This window comes from Mesoplodon mirus (assembly GCF_964341445.2).
Source record: "Mesoplodon mirus genome assembly, chromosome: 18".
Lineage (NCBI taxonomy): Eukaryota > Metazoa > Chordata > Mammalia > Artiodactyla > Ziphiidae > Mesoplodon > Mesoplodon mirus.
The window spans coordinates 40048613-40063363 of NC_138994.1; the positions used below are offsets into that span (position 1 = coordinate 40048613).

Genomic DNA, 14751 nt, shown 5'->3' on the forward strand with positions numbered 1-14751 from the left:
TATCAGCATCACGTTCCATGGAGTTCATTAGCAAAGAAGAAGGAAATGGCTGATGGACAGGTGATCCCCAGTGACGGTTATTCCTGTTTTGTGATGTTACTTTAAGCCTGAGGTAGTTATTTGGATCATGGTTTTTGTTAAAGGAATAGCCTTTGTTTTTTAAAGAGGTTTCAGGTTTATTAAAAAAAATGAGTGGAAAGTATAGAAAGTTCCCATATACCCCCTCCACACCCTGCTCTGTTTCCCCCTTTATTAACAGCCTGCACTGTGAGGTACATTTGTTACAATTGATAAGCCAATAGAGATCCGTTTTTTTTTCATTTTTTTTTATTGACGTATAGTTGATTTACAATGTTGTAGATCCTTTATTATTAACTAGACTCCACAGTTTATATTGGAGTTCACTCTTTGGGTTGGTTATACATTCTGTGGCTTTGAACAAATGTATAATGACATGTATCCATCACTGGAGTGTCACACAGAATAGATTCACTGCCTTAAAAGTACCCTGTGATCCACCTAGTCTTCCCCCCACCTTTCTTCCTCCAAACTGCGGCAGCCACTGATTGTTTTACTGTCTCCGTGGTTTTGCCTTCTCCAGAGTGTCGTACGGTTGGAATCATACAGGATGCAGCCTTTGCAGACTGGCTTCTTTCACTCTGAAATCTGCATTTAAGGTGCCTCCAGCTCATTTCTTTTTTCTTTTCTTTTTTTTTTTTTTTTGCAGTACACGGGACTCTCACTGTTGTGGCCTCTCCCATTGCGGAGCGCAGGCTCCGGACACGCAGGCTCAGTGGCCATGACTCACAGGCCCAGCCGCTCCGCGGCATGTGGGATCTTCCCGGACCGGGGCACGAACCCGTGTCCCCTGCATCGGCAGGCAGACTCTCAACCACTGCGCCACCAGGGAAGCCCCAGCTCATTTCTTTTTAGTGCTGAATAATATGGACACACCACAGTTTGTTTATCCATTTACCTATTCACCATTTGGTTGCTTCCACTTTTAGGCAATTATGAATAAAGCTGCGGTAGACATGTCTGTGCCAGCTTTTGTGTGGACATAACTTTCCAATGCATTTGTATAAATACCAAGAGGTGTGGTGGATCATGTGTTGAGGATATATTTACTTTTGTAAGAAACTGCCAAATTGTTTTCCCAAGCGGCTGTACCATTTTGCACCTCATGAGCAATGAATGAGAGTTCCTGTTGCTTCACATCTTTGCCAGCATTTGGTGTTGGCGTTTTCGATTTTCACCATTCTAATAGGTGTGCTGCGGTATGGATTATGATTTTTTAAAAAAATCTTGGTATAACTGGAAATTTGAACTCTGATTAGCTATTTGATAAGAAATTACTGTCAATTTTTTCAGTTGGGATAATAGAATTGTTGGGTTTTTTTCCTAAAAAGAGTCCTTATCTTTAGAAACACAAACTGAAATATTTACCAATGAAATAGGATGTCTGGGATTGCTTCAAAATAATTGAGGATGGGGGAGAAGTGGATGATGGTATTTGCAACAAGGTTGACCATGAGTTGATAATTGAGTTGATAGGTACATAGAATATCATTATAAGATTTCTTTCTACTTTTGCATATGTTTGAAGTTTTTCATAATAAATATTTAAAATTAAAGTTCGAGGCCATGTTATTAAAAAACAGTGCACTTGTAGGTGTTTAGTAAAAATTTCAACCTGTCTTCTAGCACCACCTTCAGATTAAGCTCAACCCTTAACGGTATTATGTATGTTCAATAATTGTACATGTACCGGACTAATAATTATTTAAAGGAACTTCTTAGAAACTGAAGAACCTTTTGGTAATATAAGCAATTTTACCTAACATTGTTTAGAGAATATATGTGATTTTTTTCAAAGTGAATTTTTTTAAATTACAAAAGCAAAAAACAGTACAATGTGCACTACAGCAAAATAAAAAACATGGAGAGGCAAAAAAAAAAAACATAAAGGACATAAAAATCTTACCCACTCCACTGAAAGAGAGCCACTCTTAATCAGAGCCTTGAGGTATAATTTTCCAAACCCTTTATTGCTTATCTGTGTGTTTGTATCCAGGTGTTTTATGTTTGTATACAAATATACAAAAATTAAGAATTATGTCCTTAATAGATGTACCGTTCTGCTTTATAACAACATGTCTGACACATTGTTTAGGGACTGCATAGGACACCATTGTATGGCTGTGTCATAATTTATCTAACTAGGCCCCTGTGTTGAACACTGAAGGTTTTTTCCCAGCTTTTTGCTGTTACAAACAGAAGGGAAGCGATGGACAGTTGTGAAGAGCACAGACTGTGGAGTTAAATGGCGTGAGTACCGCGTGCAGAAAAAAGTGGGCCCGCAGGCCTGGGGCGGCTCTCCTTACCGGGCTGGCGCTCGGCTGGCCTCTGGGAACTTGGATTTCGGGATGGTTTCCTCCCCGCACGGATGAGGGGGTCACTGTGCTTAAACTCTCTGTGCAAACACTGTGGTTTATGCTGAACTGCTTTCTTTCTGGGCGTCTGGACTCCTGTTGGGTGCTAGGCAGAGGGTGCCTGTGTGGCCAGCCCCCAGTTAAACCCTCGGCCCTGGGTTTTTCTCTAGCGAGCTTTCTTCTTATATAACATCACACTGGCGCTGTCACATCTTGTTGCTGGAGGAACGAAGCACACCCGCTCTGACACCACTGGGAGAAAGTTCTTGGAAGCCTGCATCTGGTTGCTCTGGCCTTTGCCCCATGCGCCCTTTCCCCTTCTCGTAGCCTTTCACCGTGTTAATCCCAGCCAGGAGCACAGCTCCACGCCCTGCGGGTCCTCCTAGTGAATCGGCAGGCCGGGTGCCCCAGGGGACCCCTGACACAGGTTCAAATCTTGGCTCCGCCACTTCACACCTGAGTAACTCAGGCAAGTTACTTACCCTCTTTGTCATTTCCTAATCGTTAATTTGGGTTAAAAAAATAGTTTTATCTTGTTGGATTTTTGTAAGGAATTAAATCAATTAAAATATGTAAAGTACTTAGAATAGTCCCTGGCATGTGATTACTTTTCAATGAATGTTAAGAATTATTATCTTGGAAGCGAGATGTTTACGTGTATTTGTAATTATTATTATTTTTTAACAAATTCCTAGAAGAATTGCTGCGCTTAAGGCTATACACATTTTTTTCTTTTTGTGTGTCCTGATCTTAAAAGTAAGATATGTTTACTGTTAAGGTATTAGAGATACTTGCTATAGAAAAAGCAATTCCTCTATGACTCTATTTTTCAGATATGGCTATTTGTAGTAATTTGCCACACACATGTCCAAATTTATTTCTGCATAGACTAATATGACCAGTATAATAAAGCATTTAAAAAATAGTGCCATGTACATACTATTTTATTGTATATGCCTGAATATAAGGGGGTCCTTTTATTCAATGAAGTTTCCTAAAAACCTTTTCTTGTCTTCCATTTCAAATAGAGATGAAATAGAAAACACATAATTTTAATGTTTAATTTATTAACTTTAGTTACACCGTTACCTTTGAAATCACACATTATGTAAATATAATCATTTAGAATTCCATTGTTGCTCTTTTTAAAAATTATTATTATTTATTTGGCTGTGTCGGGTTTTAGTTGTGGTGCGAGGGGCTTAGTTGCCTTGCGGCATGTGGAATCTTAGTTCCCTGACCAGGGATCGAACCTGCATCCCCTGCACCAGAAGGTGGATTCTTAATCACTGGACCACTAGGAAAGTCCCCTGTTGTTGCTCTTTTAAAACAAGCATCATAGGCGTCTTTGACGTCCCTAGAGCATTTTTGAGGTTATTTAGCACCGGTTCTGGTTCTGGAGCATGTCAGCTGTACCTCCACCTGTGGCTCCGGACAAACACTCTGATTCCACTGGAAATTTTATCCTATTCCCATAACACTGGACAGTCAGCATTTGTTTGCCCAGTTCGTATTATTGCCACAACTTGACTTCTCGCTGTCCTGCTTTCAAAGTTCTCTTTAAAAGATTTGTTTTCAGTGATGGCTGATACTTAAAATTGTGAGGTCATGCCCTCAGGAATAATTACTTGGAGTGTGTTAAATTTCTCTACCTCCTTTTAAAATGGTTTTATCAGGTTACTACCATCAGCATCTAAAACTGTCACTGATGGCTTATCACTGTCACTGGTGGTCCAGTGGTTAGGACTCGCTGCTCTCACTGCAGAGGGCCTGGGTTCGATCCCTGGTGGGGGAAATAAGATCCCACAAGCTGCCTGGCCAAATAAATAAATAAATAAATAAATAAAACTATCATTGATGAAGGTTATTTCAGGATGTGTCTTCCTTAAACAGTATTTAATATTGATTGGATCATGATGTTTTTGGAAAAAAAATTTTTTGGAGACAATTGGGGAAATTTTAATATGAACTGTGTACTGTGTAATATTTTGAGAATATTTTTCATAGGTGTGATCATGGTGTTGTAGGAGAGTTTAGGAGATCCTGCTGGAAGTATTTGGGGGTGAAGTGTTGTGATGTCATGTGGTTGGCCACATACTTTCAAATGAATCAATGAGAAGGAAAATGAAGAGGGGTTGAGATAAAGGCCAAATGTGGTAGAATGTTTATGTGGTAAAATGTTTACAATTGGTAAATGTAGGTAATGGATATAGAAGGTGTTCATTGTAGTGTTCTGGGTACACTTTTCTGTGAATCTGAAAATGTTCACAGTGAAAAGTCGGACAATAAAAAAAGACTTTTTCCCCTTCAATATTATAAAACATTCATCCATGTTTACTTCTAGGACTTTTATATGTTCATATTTTACACTTAAATTTATACTGAATTTAACTTATTGTTGGTATAAAGAGGGAGATATGGCTGTTACTCAATTTGAAGTGCTACCTTATGTTCAATTCTTTAATTTTTTTATAAATTTATTTATTTATATATTTATTTAATTTATTTCACTGCGTTGTGTCTTTGTTGCTGCGTGCCGGCTTTCTGTAGTTGTGGTGAGCGGGGGCTACTCTTCGTTGCGGTGTGCAGCCTTCTCATTGCAGTGCCTTCTCTTGTTGCAGAGCACTGGCTGTAGGCGCGAGGGCTTCAGTAGTTGTGGCATGCAGGCTCAGTAGTTGTGGCTCGCGGGCTCTAGAGCACAGGCTCAGTAGTTGTGGTGCACGGGCTTAGTTGCTCCGCGGCATGTGGGATCCTCCCCGACCAGGGCTCGAACCCGTGTCCCCTGTGTTGGCAGGCGGATTCTTAACCACTGAGCCACCAGGGAAGTCCTGTTCAATTCTTTTAAATGTTTTTTGGGGAATTTCCATTCTGTTGTAACCACACTGGTTTTCTGATGTAATTTTATGGCATGTGTTCATCTCTAATAAGGCAAGTCTCTCCTCTTATTCTTCCTCTTCCAGATTTTCTTAGACTTTCTGATGCCTTTATTCCTCCAGGTGAATCTTGGAGTAAATACATCAAGTTCATGATTTTGAATTTTGTTAAAATTATAGATTCATTATTTGGGCAGACTTGATGTCTTTATAATATTTAGTCTTTTTATTTCAATAACATAGGATGTCTCTGGAGAGCAAAGGATCCTTCAGAAGTTCAAGTGACCATCCTAGAACTATTTTGTTTGTTTAAGTTAGCATTGTATTATAGAGTAGGTAAATATGTTATTTACTTCAGTTTTATGAGATATGGATGCAGACATGACTAAGACAGCATCACTGCCGCTCAAAGAGTTCACAGTCTTACAAAGAAGCATAGTTTAAATAATGGGGTTCTGTGGGAAAATACAAGCCTTTACAAGGGACAGAAATACCATAAGGGAGTGAGTCAGTATTTGATTCTGGCTCGGATGGGCAGGCTCCCAGGGGAAGTGATGCCTGCCCAGGAATTTAGAGGAAAGCATAGGCATTTGCCAGGTAGCCAGGCTACAGTGGGATATCAAGTCAGAGGGAATATAGCAGATATGAAAGCGTAGGGACCTGAGACAGTAGGGCATGTTCAGGGCACAACAACTGGCTTCATGTTGCTGGGAGATAAAGGGAGGGTGTACTTTTGAAAGGTGAGGGTAGAGTAAGGGGAATGGGGGTGCAAGATGATACACCAAGAACTGGGGACTTTATGCTAAAGGTAGAAGGGAGCAGCGGCAGGGAGCTTTTAAGCAGAGGTGTGATAAGGTCGCATTTGCCTCCTTGATGGGTGGAATGGGGGAGGGGTTTGGGCAGCAGCAACACGGGAAGCATCGAGTTGGAAGCTTGTGCTAGTTTATCCTTGTGTGAATTAACAGCCTGAATTAAACAAGCGCCAGCAAAGATAAGAGAGAAGCAAGATTAGAGCAATGTTAAGAAGATGAAATACACACAGGACTTGATTTAAATATTTTTGACTGTAAAAGAGTCATAGTTGTACAGGATGTTTTCTTGGGTTGGTATCTTGTCCAGTTTTCATGATGAGATACATGTTAATTGCATAACAGTTTATGGGATTAAGAAGATGACTCATCAGTTTCAAAACTCTCCAGATAAGTATGTAACTGTTCTGTAAATTGAAGTGGTGTCACTGTGTTCACAAACTCAGCCTTTGTCGATTGATCCATACATATTTTGGGAAGTCAAACATCTTTTCTGGGCTTATTCTTCACCATTTATTTATTTATTTATTTATGTTGGGCTGCGTTGGGTCTTCATTGCTGTGCACAGGCTTTCTCTAGTTGCAGCGAGTGGGGGCTACTCTTCGTTGTGGTGCACGGGCTTCTCATTGCTGTGGCTTCTCTTGTTGTGGAGCTCTAGACACGTGGCTTTAGTAGTTGTGGCTCGCGGGCTCAGTAGTTGTGACTCGTGGGCTCTAGAGCGCAGGCTCAGTAGTTGTGGTACACGGGCTTAGTTGTTCTGCGGCATGTGGGATCTTCCTGGACCAGGGCTCGAACTCGTGTCCCCTGCACTGGCAGGTGGCTTCTTAACCACTGCGCCACCAGGGAAGTCCATTCTTCACCTTTTAAAAAGGGGGGTTGAGCTTGATCTCATATGCCTTTCTGCTCTGAAGTCATCCTATGCAATATATTTTCCTTCATACATCTGCTTCTATGTGCTCTGGGTTGTGCCAGGTTTTGTAGTTTATAGCAAAAGAACTATGACTCTTGTCTTTGACAAACTAGTCTTGATGGAGAATAACTCACAGCACTCCTACTGAAAGGAAGTAACGTGTAAGAGCTGATGTGTTTACAGTACAGCTTATAAACTCACTCATGCATTCATTCCCTGCTCTCATGATGTTTGCACTCTACTGGAGAGACAGTAAACCAGTTAACAAGTAAACATACAGTCGACTAAATGGTGGAAAGTGTCACAAAGGTCCACAAACCAGGGAAGTGTATGTGTGGAGGGTCTGATTGACTATTTCACATGATGTGACAAGAGAAGCCCCTCTTAATCGAATGAATGAGAAGTGAGAGCCAGTCGGAAGTGAGAGTGAGTGAACCATATGGTCTGTGTAATGTAGGAATGTGGGGAAAAGCATCCCGGGCAGAGGGAACAGCAAGTGCAAAGGCCCTTGGGTGGGAGCAACTTGGCTTACCTGGGAAGAGTGAGGAGGCTACTGTAGCAAGACAGGTGTGTGTGTGTGTGGGGGGGCGAGTCCACTGGTAGAGGGAGGGGGAAGGGAATTCAGGGCCTTGAAGGCCATTGTTAGGGCTTGGCTTTTCTGCTGAGTGAGACAGAAAGCCATCAGAGCGTGTCAGTGGGGTTGTGATATGATCTGACCTGGGTTTTCAAAGCATCACTCTTACGTGAAGATCAGGAGCAGAAGAAGGGAGAAGAAGGTTAGGAGGCAGCTGCAGTGATCCTGGTGGGAGGTGACTGTGGGCTGGACCAGGTGTGGTATCAGTGGAAGTGGTGAGAAGTGCTGAGGAGGTGGCATTTACCGTATTTATCCTGATATCTTCCGTTGATGGAGATGGAGGAGACTACGTGAGACATCGATGGAAGAAAATCTAGAATTTGGTTTTGTTCCCGTTAAACTGAAGATGCCTTATTAGGACATCAAAGTGTAGGCGGCAAGAAGGTAGTTGGATAGATGAGTCTGGAGTTCAGAGGGCAGGATCAGGCTGAAGATATACAGGCGGGATCTAAAAGCCACAGCTTGGCTGTGATGGCCACGTTAAAGGCAAAGAGTATGTTGGATGGAGGTGACTGGGCATTAGGACGCTGGGAGTCTAGAGGAGATGAGGAGAAACCAATGAAGGGGACAGAGAGGAGGACCGGGGAAGTGGCAGAAAACTAGGAGAGTGTGGTGTCCCTGAAACCAAGGGAATAAACTGTTGTTGAGAGTGACCAGCGGTGACCTAAAATGTTGAATGAGAGCTGAGAATTGGCCAGCGTTGAAGTGATGCAGCACATGGAACCCGCCGTCCTGCTCGTAATTTTTTCCCCCATTACATACTTTTCACTGTAAAAGCAAGATTTAGTGAGTCCTAAGCGTTTTCACATAAGGCAGTCATTTCTTTTATTTATCTATTTATTTTTGGCTGCGTTGGGTCTTCGTTGCTGCACTCAGGCTTTCTCTAGTTGCGGCCAGCGGGGGCTGCTCTTCGTTGCGGTGCACCGGCTTCTCATTGCGATGGCTTCTCTTGTTGCGGAGCACAGGCTCTAGGTGCACAGGCTTCAGTAGTTGTGGCTCGCTGGTTCTAGAGCACAGGCTCAGTAGTTGTGGCGCACAGGCTTAGCTGCTTCGCAGCATGTGGGATCTCCCCGGTCCAGGGCTCGAACCCATGTCCCCTGCATTGGCAGGCAGCTTCTTGACCACTGCACCACGAGGGAAGTCCCCGATAAGGCAGTCATTTCTGAGGGCAGTTTGTCCTTGTGACTGGCATGCATATTTATTATTAGTGGCAGTATTCATCGTGGAGAATGTTGTCAAAGCGTCGTCTTCACCGCCTCCGCCTCAAAACTTGCTTATTCGTCTATTCATTCATCCAAGAACTAAGTCCCAAAAAATACTTACGAAGCGCCTGTCTTATGGCAACCCAGGTTTTTCCCGAAGGTCTGATTTCTCACGCGCGGGACTGTGCCTTCCTTCCTCGTGACACCTGGCCTCAGCGTCCCCGCAGTGGGGTTTTTCCAGCCTGCAGGGTCCAGCCGCAGTTCTCAGCGTCCGCCCCTAGAGGCCGGAAGTCGGGCGGCGGGCGCGTCCCTCCCCCGCCTGGGAGGGAAGCTTTGGAAGATCCAGAGAGATATGCAGATGAGGTGGGCGGGCAGTATGTAGATGAGGTGGGCGGGCCGCGTGGGGTGGGCAGCCCGAGTCGAGGTGGACGGCCTGCGTGGGGGGCGGTATGTAGATAAGGTGGGCGGGCGGTATGCAGATGAGCGGGCGCAGAGCGGCCGGCGGTCGCGGGGACTGGAGGCGCCGGCCCTTTCTTTGACTGGAGCGGACCCGCCGGACGTAGCCGCCTCGCCAGCCGGAGCCGGCGCGAGCTGCCGCGCGGTGGACACGCTGTCCGAGGGGCCGCTGCCCGAGGCCGCAGAGCATGGGCAACCACTCGGGGCGACCCGAGGATCCCGAAGCAGGTCGGTGCGGCGGGTGGGGGGTCGCCGCACCCCCTCCCGGCCGGGCGCCCTTCCCCCACCGCCCTGGGCCGGAGCCGCGCTGCCCGCGGGCGCCGAGGGGCGCGGACGGCGAAGTTCCCGGGCGTGAGTCCCGCCTCTGGAATGCGCGCCGGGGGTGGTGAACTCACCTGTGTCCGCGCCGCGACGGGGAAACGCCGCCGGCTCACCTGGCGCCCGGGCCCGCGGGCGGGGGCGGGGCGGGGCGGGGACGGCCGAGGGGCCGGGGTCGCCCCTGTGGCCGCGTGGGCAGTTCGTGCGGACTTTATGGGCACTGTCCGTGTGCGTGTCACACTTTCCAGAGTCCTGTGGAAGGTGGCGGCCCGTCAGCAGGTCTGTTAACTCATCCTCAGACCCGGGGCTGGATTGTGACTGTTTCTTACTCAAAATAGCCAGTGCTTATTCTGGGATACCGGCGCTTCTCCGGCTTATCAAATTTTTATTTGCTCAGGGATTGGGCGAGCTGGGTAGAAGGCAGCTGGCCTCTGGTTTTCATCTCCTGTTGGTCATCCTTACCTCCTAAGCAGAGTTAGATGCTGCTGACCGCGGGGTCGCGTTTACAAACAAAACAACATTTCTGTACTGTCACACACGCAAACGGGATTTCCTTTAGCCCCCAAAAGTGCATCTTGGCCGGTTGGGGAGAGATGGTCCAACTGGGACTGGAGTCCTGGGCTGGCAGGTGACGGGTCTGTGTTTGTGGGACAGAGTCAGAACTCGGAACACTTTTTCCAGCGGGTGATTTTTAAATTTGAATTTGAATGAGGAAATGGAAGCTTTGAGAGGCGCAGCGAATGGTCCAGGTGACTTATCCTTCGAATTGGAGGCAGGGCCGTTTAATTAAGACCTGGATCTCAGACTCGGGACACTGCTCTTCACTGACCTTGGCAGGGAGGCCAAGCAGGGCCAGGCCACATCCTTGAGGCTGGGCAGAGGCGGGTGCCTCCCTGGCAGCTGTGGGACATTGGACTGGTATGACAACCGGGATGGAAAACTTTGCCACACAGGGAGACAGACCGCGAAGAAAAACTTTAGAGATGGGGTTACTTTATTGATTACGTAGGGGTGACTTTATAAACTGCACAGCACTTATCCAAACTTCTTTGGGCAAAATAGCCAACATTTGCAAATTAATGCAAATTTGCGTGTGTCATAAACAGCCCTGTGATAAGCTACTAGGTGAAGGGTATGTAACATTTTAAAAACACCTCTCAGTAGTACACACTTGTTCTGTGTATTATTTCTTTAGTGTCAAAACTGTGAAGAGACTGTGCCCTTTGTTAGAGTTTTTAAGAGTTATTCATTCGGGTGCTTGTGTTCCGATTTCTAAGTGACCTTTTTATTTTATTTTTCAAATTATTTATTTATTTATTTTATTTTTGGCTGCGTTGAGTCTTCGTTGCTGCGCGCGGGCTTTCTCTAGGTGCGGCGAGTGGGGCCTACTCTTCGTTGCGGTGCGCGGGCTTCTCATTGCAGTCGCTTCTCTTGTTGCGGAGCACGGGCTCTAGGCTCGCAGGCTTCAGCAGTTGCGGCACACAGGCTCAGTAGTTGTGGCTTGTGGGCTCTAGAGCGCAGGCTCAGTAGTTGTGGCGCACAGGCTTAGTTGCTCTGCAGCATGTGGGATCTTCCCGGACCAGGGCTCGGACCCATGTCCCCTGCACTGGCAGGTGGACTCTTAACCACTGCGCCACCAGGGAACGCTGATGGATAGGAGATGAAAAGGACACTTTATGCCAGTGAGTTATTTTATTGCATTTTTCAGAGTACAAATAATTTCAGAATGGGAACTCAGGCTGATTTGCTGCGAGTAAAGATACCCAATTAGAAAGTCTTAGGAAGGATTATAATGCTAGAGTATTGTTGGCTGAAAGTGTGTGTATAACTTTAGGTGATCTCCATGCTGTGATGAAATGCTATAGAATGCGCCAATGAGATCCCGGAAATGAGAGTTTAGTTAAAGATTAACGAATCCTCAATCCCCTTTACCACCTCGCCCGCATGGGAAGCATCGGGGCCTCCCACTGGCAGGTGTGGTGCATTGGACTAACATCAGAGCAAGTGCTCCGGCGGGGCATCAGAGCAGGGCTCAAGGGCGGGTAGAAACAGGCAGACGAGGCAGAGCAACAAACGCCCGAGTATGATTGTCACACCATCTTCTGTCGTGTCAGTTTTGTCCTCTGAGGCGCAGACCCTTAAACAGAATCAGGAATGAAGGAGGGTTATCAGAGGGGAGAGGGAAGGGGTGGGAAGCAGGACCGGGCCTGGAAAGCCTGTGGACCATGATGCAGACACACCACCTAGGAATGGAAAAGGAGGGAGCAGCAAGTGTGGGCAGAGAACCGTGCAGGTCCGACCAAGTCCTGGCCAGCTGCCCGGAGCCCCCAGCAGACCGCCCAGGAGAGGAGCCCCAGCTCGGGCAGTGATGGCCAGTCCTTGGTCCTCTTGCTGGAGGCTGCCTGGGAGGAATGTGCCTTAGGCCCAGAAGCCAGGCTGAGTCCCAGTGGCACTGACAGCTGGTGTCAGCTGACCCCAGTCCTTGCAGCTGAACGCCAGGGTCTTTGTCGAATGGAGATCCAAGTGGCGCACCTCCTGGCTGACTCCCTCGGATCCCTGACCTCGGTTACTCGGACAGGGAGGGGCTGTGAGAGGGTAAATGAGGTAAAAGCCCCATCTCCAACCCCTACCCCACCCCAGCCCCCTCTGCGGGCAGGCCTGAGGCAGAAGGCGGTTCTCAGCTGCTGCTGCTTTTCTAGCCTTGGAATTGGCTGCTGTGACAGCAAGAGTCTCTTTTGTGGGGTCTGCAGTCCTCTGAGATGCGTCACTTTTACTGTGGTGTTACAGGATGGACAGGAGAAATGAATCAAGCAGAAGGCATGAAAGTTTGCACGGATGAGGGCAGCTGGAATCATAACGTGTTGATGACCACACCTCTTACTTCCTAAAAGATCTCAGTTAACAGTCTTTCAGTTTCCAACCAGGTTGTTGGTGCTTGCAAGTCAGAGAGGGCTGCTGGGCATAGTCGCGCGGGTTGCGCACTGTTCAAAGGCAGCTGGGAATAAAGAAATGAGTGGGCCCGGGTGGGGTTGTATCGCTCTGGAGAAAGAGGTGCCATTTTGCCATTTTATGTTCACACAGAGGTACCCAGTATGCTAAAGGAGGCGTTAGTTTCTACTTAGGTTTAGAAGCTTAGAAGGCTTTTCCCAGTCTCACAGCTAGCTGATATCTGCTTACTCTTGGCTTTAAATTTGCATGTATGTGTTTAAACAGTGGCTACCAATGATAGGAAACAAAAGTAAAAGCTTCTCCCCATACTCCCTCAGGTTCCACTCGGGGCTGGTTAGAGTTAATGCTAACTGTGGTTAAAGACGAATCCCACAATAGCCCCTTAAGACAGTAAAAGTTGATTTTTTGCTCACGCCCCAGTCTAGGGGGAGGTGGGGGCCGTCCAGGGAGTTGTAGGGTTCTTAGAGGCTCAGGCTGGGGAACATTGTCTTCAGGGTCTGGCTCCCCGGTTGTGCCGGCTCTGGTGGCGGTCAGGAGAGGGGAGAGGGCATGAGGGTCCTGCGGGGGCTGGTGGGGCCAGGCCTGGACGGGGTGCCCGTCATCCCCACCCGCATTCCACCGGCCAGGCTCAGGGCTGGAAGGCAGCTCAGTCTCAACCACATCTGTGTCAATATTTTCTTACGAAATTTTAGTCAGAAAAATGGAAAGATATATATAGTTAACAGCCATAGACCCACCACGTAGAGTCTACAATTAACATTTTGTTACATTTGCTTTATCCTTCTATTCATCCTGCTATCCATCCGTCAGTCCCTCTTATTTTTTGATGCATTTCAAAGAAATGGTGGTTATCTCTGTAATTCTACATAATATGCTATACCTATGCTATTTCTTGACTTATTAGCTTTGAAGGCTGTCTACTAACCGTCACTGTGCAAGGTGAGGAATTCAGCACATTTTTACTGCTGTCTTCCTGTCCTCCCCCAGTCCTGCAAGTCATACTGAAATTTTCTAAATCTATTGTTAGTAAAGTGTTAATGGTGGAATACAGTTGTTGGTGTTTAGTTGTTCACTGTAAAATTCTTTTAACTTTGCTCAATGAAATTTTCATTCAAAAAACAAAAATACTAAGGAGATCTTTTATTATTTACCACTTGTATTTCTTGACGGTAACCAACTTTAAACGGTGTCCTTGGCTGGGTAAAGGAGGATATGCTGTCTCTAAATTTCTTCTGCCTTTTCCCCTACATCCTCCATACCCTATCCTGGCCTACTCTCAACCTTTATTTTTACATGGCTAGAGCATTCTGTTTCCTAATCAGTATCATTAAATCTTCTGTGCGTGTTTGTAGGTTGATTGTAAAAATTGAAAACCAACCAGCATTTAAAATATTAGGATCCCATGTGTATTATGTGCTGGAAAATCAGGTAGTGCATTTAGATGTAGAAGAGAAGGAAATGCAATCTTAGGTCATTTAACTTATAATCTGTGACAGACAATATTACTTTAAAAGAAAAATAGAATGAGTAAGGAGATTGGAAAGTAGTATATTTATTGATACTTTGAAAATTATCTTAACATGGTTTTACCCTCTTATCCACCTCGATTTTATGGATTGTTGTGGAGAATTCATTTTCTTCTTAGAGACACAAGGCATGGTGGTTGAGAGTTTGGGCTCTGGAGCCAGACTCCGTGTTCAAATCCCAGTTGTGTCACTTAGTAGCTCTGAGACTTTGGGCAAGTGAGTTAAGCTCTAGAAAAGGGGATAGTAGACAACCTACCTCATGGGGTTGTTGTGGTCATGAATAGGTTGGAACACATGATGGGTTAGAATAGGCTCACGCGTCACAGAAAGTGCCTGGTAAGGTTTAGTTGTTACTATTCTAGGCCTTCTGACTTGATGTTTCCATTTGGACTTGGTTGCCTTCTGGTCCTGTCTCACTCTCCGGTGAACCCACTGCTTTTTGAATCCTTTTTCTCTTTTCCTGCATTCCCTTTGCTTTGGCTGGACTATTTCCTGTGATTCTCTCTGTTGCTGAACTTTTATATATTGTATCATCTCTATGTTCACATTTTTCTTCCAGTTTTCCTATTGCCTTCTAAAATTTCATCAACTCTGTTTTCTATTTCCAGTGTATTTTTTTGTGCTCTGTTTTATCTTATTCAT

General features: G+C 45.8%; 1 protein-coding gene across 2 annotated transcripts in view; it reads left to right on the top strand.

Annotated features, from left to right (window-relative positions):
• Positions 1–9356: 9356 nt before the first annotated feature.
• Positions 9357–14751, top strand: part of SPECC1 (sperm antigen with calponin homology and coiled-coil domains 1) — a 134752-nt gene continuing 129357 nt past the window's right edge. Inside the window, exon 1 of one of the 2 annotated variants that reach the window (XM_082605266.1) lies at positions 9357–9544. In XM_082605266.1, the coding sequence (XP_082461392.1) occupies positions 9505–9544 (40 nt within the window). In that variant the 5' untranslated portion in view covers positions 9357–9504. The remainder of the gene's footprint in view (positions 9545–14751) is intronic. The other variant, XM_082605267.1, reaches the window with a different exon arrangement.